This window comes from Nestor notabilis, unplaced genomic scaffold (assembly GCF_000696875.1).
Source record: "Nestor notabilis isolate BGI_N333 unplaced genomic scaffold, ASM69687v1 scaffold14161, whole genome shotgun sequence".
Classification (NCBI taxonomy): Eukaryota; Metazoa; Chordata; class Aves; order Psittaciformes; family Psittacidae; genus Nestor; species Nestor notabilis.
The window spans coordinates 22,756-33,999 of NW_009913478.1; the positions used below are offsets into that span (position 1 = coordinate 22,756).

The 11,244-nt window shown below is 47.8% G+C and overlaps 1 protein-coding gene across 1 annotated transcript in view; it reads left to right on the forward strand.

The window, feature by feature from the left end:
• The window catches only part of PPIP5K1 (diphosphoinositol pentakisphosphate kinase 1), a 38,682-nt gene that overhangs the window by 21,193 nt on the left and 6,245 nt on the right, over positions 1-11,244 (forward strand). The window contains exons 25-26 of the mRNA XM_010023229.1: positions 3,838-3,960; positions 9,628-9,807. Of these exons, the coding sequence (XP_010021531.1) occupies positions 3,838-3,960; positions 9,628-9,807 (303 nt within the window). The remainder of the gene's footprint in view (positions 1-3,837; positions 3,961-9,627; positions 9,808-11,244) is intronic.

Here is an 11,244-nt window from a genome sequence, read left to right on the forward strand (position 1 = left end):
TACCAAGTAAAGGGAATTTTCTCCCGAGTGGTTAGGAAGTATTCCTGGAGTCTGCCAGCTACACTCCCAGCCAGTTGGAAAAATCTAAGGAGTAGCCGATGCATATTACTTTCACAAAGGCACGATAGCCTTGGCCATAGCAGTTTTTGAATGTGCTGTTTCATGTGGTGCATCTACTTACTTCTGCCTTTCACAGATGGCCTGCAGGATATAGTAGCTGTAACAAACTGCCTTGCTTAGGCTTGAAGATACCTGTGGTTATTCTGTGAATCCATGTGAATCAATACGAGCATTTCTGAGGTGTTGCACAGACAACTGCTTGGAGGATTACTGAACACATCAAATGCTACATGCAAATGATCTTTACTGTTGGGATGTCTGAGTACCAGAAGGCGTGTGCTCTGGAAGGCAGATACTGCAGTCTGCTTACCACAGCCTTTTCCAGGTTTCTGACGAATGTCTGTCTGGCAATAGAGAAGACTACTGCTCTGCTGGACCCTTGTTCAGTACTGCTTTTCCTTGACAACGGAATTTGAAATGTGATCCCAGCAGGTTTAATCCCAGGTTTTTACCAGATTTGCCTTGCTGGGAAGCCTGTGCTGGTCATTCTCCCAACTGTGAAGCTCTGCAGAGACAAAACATTAAGTAGGAATTGATAGACCTGATCTGTGACAGTAGACCTCTAGCTGGATACTATGATCCTTCTCTATGGAGTTCTGCAGCTGCAGGCACAGAAGAGAGACCTCAGATTGCACAATCCCTAGTTTTTAGGATGTCTGTGTTTCTGTGAATTTCTCTTAACCTGAGAACTGTTAAGAAGGATGATGCCTCTACCTGTAGAAGTCAAGCTCTTCAGGGAATATTTCTGATTCCTTTCCTGTTTGCTTTGTAGAAATCTAATTTCTTCCCCTTTTAGGATCTGAAATGTGCTCTCTGTTGAGAAGTAACATAGAACTCACAGGAGCTTGAACTTTGGTTTTAATACTTGTTTCAGCAGCTGTGCTGTGAGGGGTTCATTCAGATACTCCTTGCTGCCTCTGAGCTTTTCTGACAGTGGTGGGCTATGGGTATCTCTGGGAGAACGGATTCTCTGGGACATTGTCTGTTCAGGTATAACCTCATGTGTTTAGGCATGCACGAAAGGGGAGCTTGACAGAGCTCCTATAATAACCCTGCTGCCATACCTGCCAGAATGGTGTCCTTCCTGTAATTTAAAGCCTTGAAATGTCTCTTTGGAAAAGGGGTGGCCCGCAGCTTGCTTTGTCTATGCAAAGTGGTGCTTTGGAGGATGCCATGTTTTGCTGGGCAGGAGCAAATGCATTATTGTGGATTGTCTGCAACAGTGTGTATGCTTCTAGCTTGAGAAACCTGTGAAGGTTTCAGTGCCTTTCTTTGCTTGCAAGAGCACTTCAAAATGGAGTAAAATCAATCCTTGCTGTTTGACCAATAGAGGTGTTGTATTGCCAATGGGCATGAAGCTTTGTGCTGAGACTCCCATAGGAAATAAGGGATGTCCATTCGTTAAACATCTGAAACACTGAAGGTACATCTGAAAATCAAATACACAAAAAAGATCCAGCACATACAGGAATTTCTAGCAGATGTCGTTACATCTTGACTCCAAGTGGCTCATATGCCATTATGTTTAGGTTAGACATAAGGAAGAAGTTCTTCACAGTGAGGGTGGTGAGGCCTTGGAATGGGTTGTGCAAGGAAGTTGTGAATGCTTCATCCCTGGCGGTGTTCCAGACCAGCTTGGATGGAGTCTTGGGTGACATGGTTTAGTGCGAGGTGTCCCTGCCAATGGCAGGGGGGTTGGGAATACATGATCTTAAGGGCCTTTCCAACCCTAACTATTCTATGATTCTGTGATTCTATGTTCTTTAGGATGTGTGCATTTGTTTGTTTACTTCGGCTACAGTCGGCTCCTGGAGTTCACTGTACACAGTTGTTGTTGTCCATAGAGTCATCTCTGTAAATTCTGTTCTGGCTTAAGGGTGCTATCAAGATGCCTCTGTCTACAGCAGAAACAGTGGGGTATCCTTAGCTTAATGATTAGTGGCATGAGGTTGCTCAAGATAGAAAGTCACAAAACTCTTCTGCTCCATTTTTATCTGTTGCAGTTATTTTTGTTGTTGGTTTGCTTTTAAGCAGTGGAAGGACGATTGGGAGCATCTTCCTGGCTGCTGCTTGACAAAGCGTCTTTTGCATTCTCACAGACTCTGGTTTGTGCTGAGCCTGCACTGGGCTTCAATTCCAGGCACGGGGAGGAAATTTTCTAGGACTCGTGTATCAGTCACCCCATGGGCAAGAGTTTGTTGCCTGTTTGTCCAAGGACACGTATGTGCTAGTGCGTGCTGAGGAAAGCTACCAGCAGTGTCACAGTGGTGGAATAGCTGAAGTTCGGTGCATATGAGAACCCTTTAGGTCATCCCCCACTGCTCGCAGGAGCAGATGTCCTTAGCTTAGACCTGTGAGTAGCTGTGTGATAGTTCTTCCCCTCATTCACCTCCTGTGAGACTGCATCTGAAATTCTGCTGTCCTGTCCTGGGCTCCCTACTGCAAGAAGGCGTGGATGTGGTGGGTATAAGACCGTGAAGGTGCAGTGGAGGAGGATGGGGGCTGGAGTACCTAACCTTGGAGGAGAAGCTGGGAGAGCAGGGCTGGTTCACATCAGAAGCTCTGGAGAGTGGAAACCTTTATGCTGTTCAGCCACCTAAATGGGAGGTTACAGAGAAGACAAATCAGTATAGGCAGGATCTTTGTAACAGTAGTAACAGTTGTACTGTTCCTGTTAAATACTGATAAGCAGTATGTTAGTTTTTTTGCCTTGGCAGACAAGGTTGAACAAGATCAACCTGCTTGTTTCTGGGAGCCTTTCATATGTGGGAGTAAGGTTGTTTTTAGCAGTTGGTATTCTCAGTTCAGAATGCAGCATCAAGACAGTTTAGCAGAGAATTTATAGTGGGTTTGTCTGGCATATAATAAGGTTTTGTTGCACTCACAATTGCCTTCCTCAGTTGATAATGTTTCAATTGCTCGACGTTCCCTAAATATCCCATAATGTCAGTCACTCTACAGAACACTGTGCCTTGGAGAAGCAAACACCAGCAGTTGCCAAAGCCACTGGTATTAGGTTGCCCTCCTATGCATGAGAGCGTCTTGCATGCCATATTCCTCGCTGTAGGATAAGCAAAAGTTCCATGCTGTGTGTGCATCTGGTGCTTTGCAAGGATAGTTCATGGAACAATTGGGCCTTCTCTGGAGTAGCAAGACATGACCAAATAGATGTGAAATATCATCTGGGCAGCCATTAGCGAACGCAAGCTCTCCGGTCACCCTGCTTTCCTTACCGCTTGACAGAGTGATTAATCCACATTTGCTGATTAACAGATCAGGCAGTTCTTTCTTCCTCTTGGTGTCCTGCAGAAAAAGGAGCTTTCCAAAGAGAAGGGGCAGAGAAGCAGAAACATGAAGCCCTGTGACATGGACGTCACTGATTTGGCATCCTGGCTTTTCTGACATGAGTATGTAGATTTGCTGACTGGAGGGTGTCAAGGTGTTCCTTCTAGGGCAGGGCAAGAAAGCCGAATGGAAATAAACCCTGGATGGAGACAGGAACGTTCCTGGTGCTGAGTTTTGGGCTACCTGTGGTGCATTTGGCACTATTGAATTCAGAATGTGAAATACTGCCTCCCTATGCTCCCTGGCATCATTTTTTTTTCCCTGAGGTTGCCTGTGAAGTGGCCAGTTCATTCCTCATTCTTTGACTAACCCTGCTTTTCTGTAGTTGCATGCAGTGGAGATACAATACTAACACCTTCCATGCCTTTCCAGGGTCACAATGCACCGGCCTGTTTAGCACCACTGTGCTGGGAGGCTCCTCCAGTGCCCCCAACCTCCAGGACTACGCTCGCAGCCATGGCAAAAAGTTTGCCAGCAGCCTGACATACAAAGACGGTATGTGTGTCCCTGCGCAGCAGCGGTTAATCTGTGGACTTTGGTGTCTCAGGATGCTACTGAGGCAAAGACAGACTGCTGAGAAGAATGACAGTAGAATGTGTATATTCACCACATCTACAGTAAATGCATTTTATCATACCCCAAGAAATGGCAGTTCTTGGTAGGACAAGACAGGAGCTGTTGCTGTGCGAGGAGTTTTATGCTGATGTATGGTATTATAACTCAGGGTTCCCAGCATCTGAATGGATGTAAAATTACCTGTCCTCTCTTATTCCTTGTTGTTAGTTCTAACAGATGGTATTGTAGTCAATACTTTACAGAGTCTGAGTGCCTTTCTTATCGGGATCGTAACAAACACTGGCACTGGTGGATTACAAGGTAGGGAGATTATTAATTTGGAGCCTTTGGGGAAAGCAGGAGATCAGTTTGTTTGGATTTTTGTCCAGCTTTGAGGCAAGAAAATGGCCTAGGTGATCAGGGAAGAGCTACTGGAACCTCATAAATACTGTTGTATTGACACCATTATGTATACTGGCTTTCTGTGCAACTTTTCACTGTGTAAGAAAAAACTGTGTTGCTTCTCTCCTCTTCATGGAGCTCCCTAGCACACACCAGGCCAGGAATGACAGAGACAGGGAGGGTGAACTGGGAGGATTTTAAACACTGCTGTACCAGTTGGAGCTGCTTAAGGCAGCAAGTGCTGGCTCAGAGGTCCCAGAATAAGAACGGTGTTTGGCACAAGACCAGGGTGTGAATACCAGGAGAGCTGCTGAAAAGGCCAGTGAGGGCTCTGGCTGGTTTCCTTCCACAACTCTGCAAGCAGCGTGAATCCAAGGCAGCTCTAATTCTCAGGGAAGAGCATCAAAGACTTCCTGGTCTGTCCCCAGCTGGGAACAGCAGATGCTGCTCAGCCCTGCTGCTGTGCTGCCTTGCTCTGTAGGCTGTGCAGTAGGAGCGTACCCGCAGCTGGCTACTTGTGTTCAAGGTCCAGAGCAGAGTCCTGCTGCATTAGCCTGAACTCAGTGCCAACGTCTCTGCATGCCAGGATGCAGTTGTACACTCCAGTACTTAGTGGGCAGAATGATTTAACTAGTGTGTGACTAACACAGCCCAGAATTACTCATCTGGATGTTACACTTCTCTCTTCACATTTGTTAGCATGCTGTGGCACCCTGTGCTACCAGCGCCTTGCTGCAATAAGAGCAATTGTGAGGAAGAAACGGGGGTCTTGGAAAACCAAGTAGGAGGCAGAAGGGTGTTTAGCTTCCAGGGGGTAGTTTGGAATGTGGAAAAGCCCTTGATCTGCATGTTCCCGCTTAAATGAATACCAGTGAAATGCTGAACAACGGCATTTAAGCCAAACATTACTAGCGCTGACTACAGTGACACAGCAGCTACAGCAGGATCTTGCAGTACACTTGTATCAAGGCCTTTTTCAGTCATCAGGCTGGTAATGTTTAAAATCGTTCAGATTCAGATTCTGGAGCACATCTTTGCATGATTTTTTTTCCCATGGCTGTGATGCTTCAAGGTGTGGTGCATGGCTTATAGCACTTCATCAAAGACACGCTCAGGTGACGTTAAAATGGCCCTTATGTCTCAAGTTTTTTCTACTGGGGTCTGGAAGAGGGCGAAGGAACACTTCAGTGGGAAGTTGTGTCCCAGCCTCAGCCAATGGTTGTGATTTGAAGCTGACTCATCTGAAGCCAGGGATCCAGTAGGCTGTGTTGCAGGACCATTGAAATTGATGTGCTGTAAAGGCCAGGGGGGAGATGTGGGGTGGGATGGAGGTGGTTACTAGCTGGCTGGTGCAGCTCCAGGACTAGGGTGCTTCTAAGGGGTTGCATGTGTAGAGAACATTGTCATGCTCTGTTTTTCGAGTTTAATGAGAGAAAAATTATTTTATGGCTGTTATGCTGGCAAAGAAAATCGCAAGATTGAGAGTTGATTTAAATATATTATTTGATAAAATCAGTGGATGTAGCTAGAGAAGCACAATGTGGGTGTGGAACATAAATTGATTTATGTATCTCCTAACCTTAGTGTGCAGGGGTAAGTGTAAGGACCCTATTGACTAGGTGGAATAGACACATGGAACATCAAGGAGAAATCAAAGCATTTTCGAGTATTTCCTAAAAGTTCCCAAATAGCAGCAAAAGATATGACTGGCTGCATACTACAGCCTACATCCAGAGGGTCTGATCGAGGGCATTCTTTTTCCCACGATAGCGAAGGAATTTCCAAAGTGGGAATAAACTGAAGTTGTCTGTGTTTTTTTTTTTTTTTTTCTTTTTTTGGTGCATATGGAGTCTAATCCATGTCTTTTAAGGCTCATCTGTTTGCATCTCATTAGCTGCATAGAATCTGTCCTTGCACTGTCTTTCTGATGGGTGATTTCTATGCAAGAGCTTGTCCTGGCCTGGAATATGGCCAGGACAAGCCTGAGGACCATTCAGACAGTGTATCCGTAATCCTTTTTGTACTGAAATGCTTTGAGCAGCAGAACTGTAGAGACATGTCTTCAGGGGTCTTCTCTTTGTTACCTAATTAGTTGGTTGATTTACCTTTAAAGGCACAAGTAGCTCTATTAGTTTACATTGCGAGGGTGTTTGAGCTGCACTTGGCTATGCCAGAGCTCTTCAGTTCCTTTGCAGAATGGTTGTCATTTTCCTTGGGCAGAGGTGAATCCTGAAAGCTGTCCTCCTGTACTGCTGCTTGCTTGGCCACGTGCTCCCGTGGCTGTGAGCATGGCCTCACTGCATCTGGCACTGGGCTGAGCCAGGGTTGCTCTCAGGATGGCTGCAGATGTGGTGGGTAGGTGTGAGATGCTGTCTGTGATGGAGAGAGTGTGGCTGAGGTTTTGTGGTGTCAAGGAGGACCCCACGGGGCAGTGCAAGGGCAGTGGGGAGCCGGCAGAACACAAGGAAGCCAAGAGGTTCAGTCAGACCTGCAGCTCGAGAGTGCCTGGGGTGCCACAACAGTGCCAATGAGAGCACATTGTGGGGGTCAAGCAGCAGGTCAACCTGAAAGGGTACTTGCAAGCGTATGAAGGTTGGGGAATCATTAGAAGCAGGCTGTTAACTGAGATGATCTGTTTTTATTTCCTCAGAGCTCTTGTCTATGCCAGCCGTAAAACGATTTTCTGTGTCGTTTGCAAAGCATCCGACTAATGGTACGTTTGCTTCCTTGATTTGACGTTCCCTCACACTCCTAACCCCATGCTCACGTTACATTCTCTCTGCACATACTCTCCTCTCAGCGCTCTTGTGGGGTTTTTGTGTCTGTATCTGGTGTCTGAACATGCTTCACCTTCCCCCATTGTCTCACTGTGACTAACGTGTTCATTGATCTTCTGTGATGGCTCAGTGGTTCCTCTGCTGTCCCCCAAGGCGTTTATGTACCAGGTGAAAAAGCAAGGACAGTGGCTCTGCTAATGGACTCCTAAAGCAGCCCTTAGTTCCACTGATGACATTGAGGCCTACTTCCATGGTCCCTTTTGGCAGAGTGGAGGTCGGGGGGGGATACCACTGGATTTGGTGGGAGGGGGGAATATCCACTCCATATCCTAAAAGCTTCAGCATCTTGGGTCCTCAGTTTCTACACTGCAGATTTGCAGAACCAAAACAAAGATAGCCTAAGGCTACCCATGTGTCACCTGGAAGAGTGCAGCCTAGGGTGGGAGAGAAGGAAGTGCTGACAGCCTTCCCCCTGCGCATGGTGCTCCTCAACACAGTTGTACTGGTAACCTCATGGCCTCCTATCTGCAAATGTGTCTGTTAGGGTGGTCCCATGGTCACTGCGGTCGTGGTGATGTTGGTGGGAGTAGACTCACCTTTCCTGCAGATGCTGTCCTGGGAATGGTGTCTCTCCAGAGCTTTCACTCGTCTGCTGTTGGTGGACAGTGCTGGGTCGGGCCTGACACCTTCCTGAAGTAGGAGGGGATGGGCTCCATGCCACCGGGAGAGGCAACCTGCTGCACTCCTGGCACGCTGGTACCTGTTGAAAGGCTTGATAAAGGGTGTCTGACAGTGCTTCTGTTGATTCACTATCTCTGCTTCATATTGCTACTAACCCAGCACATGAACTGTGAGTCTTTTAAGGTTAAAGACCACTAGCTCTGTTGTAGCAGATGTCTTGCACTAGCATTTATTATCCCGAGTCTTGCACAGAAACTCTTGACAAGGTTTGCTTCACAGCACGACTCCTACCTTGTGGCTCCTGCTGTTGAATGAAAGCAGATCATTGAAAGATGCCAGGTTATTTCTGTCTCATGCGATCGAGGCTGCTTCTGCAATCTTGTTGCGTAGTAAATATGAAGATATTCTGCTCTGCATGATCTGGAAGATGAACGAAGTTCAGAAGACTTTTACAAAGACCAAAGTTTTGGGAAAGATGAAAAGGGAAGAGGCAGCTAAATGTGGCTTCATAGTTTCAAATAACTGAAAGGAACCTCTTTTCTGTGTTTGCTTGGCTTTGTTTTTCCCAGATTGGCCAACTGCTCAATTTGTGTGTATGTCTGGATACCATCTGAGCTCACGTGATGTATGTCAGCGGGATGTGTTGTTCTATCTTGCCAGCAGAACTTGTCCCAGGCACCAGTCTTTCCTAAGCCACACTGTACAGCAAATGCTTCCACCCCAAAAAGGGTAAAGTAAAACTGAACATCAGGTTTTGCCCAAGAACCCAATGAATATTTCTAATGGCAACGTGCTCCATAATCAAGAAAGCAAAGGCAGGTGTGAGCTTGAAGGCATATTAGCCGTATTTGGTCTAGGCTTGGCACCAGTTTTAGCAGGAAGGGTGTTTAGCCACATGAACCACGCGTCTGAAGATGCAAAGCTATTCACAGCTCTGACTCTGGATTTTGTTTCTGAAGAGCTGCCTCTGTGTGGTGAAATGGGATGGGTGAACCACAGCAGAGGCCAAGATGTCACAGTGTCAGGGCCAGATGGTTTATGCTCTTGTCTTGTGAGTCTTGGGAGCGTGGCCTGGGGCTGTGTACATGGAGAAGACATGCTTGCGTGCTAGTATCTTGTCTGCCATGCAAAGATAGCACAGAAGATTCCACAGGGCTGTTCTGAGAGTCTGGAGAGGGGAGGTCAGCACTTCTGTGCCCCTTCTGTTCTAACACGCTCTGAGCACTCTGCTTTCAGTCAGACCCTGCTGTCCCCAGTGTCCCTTTCACAGCTTCTGGTCATTTGGTGCTGGGCTGTTTGCTCTCTTCGTGTGCTGAGGTTGCGTTTGGACACAGGACTGGAACACTCTGTTGGGACTCTGGATTTCTTGTCTCAGCTGGGGGAGGGTGAGTGTGGGCATGACCTTCTATTTAGCCAAACCTGAGCCGTGTTGGATTTGGAACCTGTCCTAAAATGTATTCGCTTGTCAGACTGCCACTTCCAAAGATGACACCTCACTGCTCAGGGCCTGCCCCAGCGCTGAAGCTGCGTGTGGCAAAGCCTGGGCTGGGCGGGAGCTGGCCTGCTGCAGCATGACTGGGGGTACGTAGATCCAAGGGTCTTCCTGGCCTGCTTGCTGTGGGAGGGACTGGGCTGCAGTGTGTGGTGCGGGTCGTTCCCATCCCGCGGCCCTGGTGCTGGCAGCCCCGTGCCCACAGCTCCGCAGTTTCTCTGTCCCCTCTCACTGTCTATGGCCCCTTTCCTCCAGATGCATCTGAGCACCTCCACGTTGCCCAGTTGCTGCGCCGTTTTTCCTCTGACTGTGCCACGAGCCGGAACATCTCCCTGGATGCCGCTCTAGCCCATCACCTCCAGCACTGCTCCTACCACCTGCGCCTCTTCAGGAGCTGGCTGATCTCAGGGCAGGAGGACTTGGAGTGTCTTTACGGTACTGCACGCTGCAGCTGCCTTGGTCCCGTGCTCTTGTAGCTGAGTGGGGATCACTGTCTGCTTGAGAATGCAAAGTATGCTTTGCTTCTAAAAAAGGAAAGCATTTCCCTCACTGCATCCCTTACATCTCTGGGCTGCTGCAGCAAGCTGTGTGGGCTGTTGCACCTGGCAGTTTTGGAGCCTTAGGCAGTAGCCTTTCCACATGGAGCAGCCAGTGCTCTTTGTGTGTCTGTAACTGTTCTCTTTCCATCTCTGGCAACTGTTTGTTGCCTTCTTCCTTTAGCCAGGGTAAGCCCTTCAGCTTCTTTCAGGTTAGATGCTGAGCAAGTACTGGTGTGGTGCCAGGCTGACACGATAGCTCTGCTCAGGTCTTGATGGGGTGCCGTGAGGTGTCCCATTGTTAGCAGAGGAACCAAAGTGAATAGTAGGACTATGGGGAGGAAGAAGATCAAGGAGGTGCTGCTGCTGGTCACATGCAGAGTGAACTTGCTGTGGAAATTTTGGGGAAGTGAGTGCTTGTGGGATTGTGTTGTTTCTGGAGAAATGGAGTTAAAAGAGGGTAGAAACTGAGCTGCTGCGTGGCTGCATTGCATGGCATCTGTTCTGCCTGGTAGGACCTTTGCAGTGTGTCATGTCTCTGGTGGGAAGAGGTAGGCAAATTCAGCATTGAATCTAACTGTTACAGGTCACAGCTTGCTGCTGTTTCTCTGCTGTTTTTCAGCCTCTGGCACGGATGGGAAGTCTGATGCATTGAGGTCTCAGTGCTTCTAAGACAAGCAGGAAGATTCCTGTCTCAGAGGGGCAGCTACCTAGGGCTGGCTGTTAACACTTACCTGGCACCATAAACCTGCTTGGTGCATGCGGCTTGCTGCACTGTGTGGTGTGATGCATGGACCTCCTTTTTCATTCAGACCCATAGGTGTAAGGGGCAGAGGCAGTGCAACTTTCCATGAAGTGAAGCAGCAGGATCAAGCGTTTTCAAAGCCTGAAAAAGGAGAATTTTTCTTACACAGTCTGTTTTTCTCTCAATATGGCCCTTTCTGTCAAGTTGGCAATTTGGAAATGGCAGTTGCTTTTCATACATAATTAGGACAATCCTTGGTCTCCTAGCAACAAATACTAAGAGGAGGAAAATTGCTTCAAGGGAAGAGATGCTGGGACACAGCAGACTGCTTCAAAGCTAAAGCTGAGCTTCTTCTGTGAGCTCCAGTGGGAGAGGAAATGGACTTGGGGCTTTGGGCAGCAATCTGCCACATACTGAGCGTGGTGCTGGGTTGTGCAGCCTGCCCCAGTGCAGCCAAACACCCGAGTTGAGTACCTCAGCATGGCAGCCTTCCTGTGCTGGAATCAGATCTCTGCAGTCAGCCAGTTCCTTCTTGCTGTTCTCTCAGTCTCATCAAGCTCACAGCTAATTAGGATGCTTGGGATTCCTGCT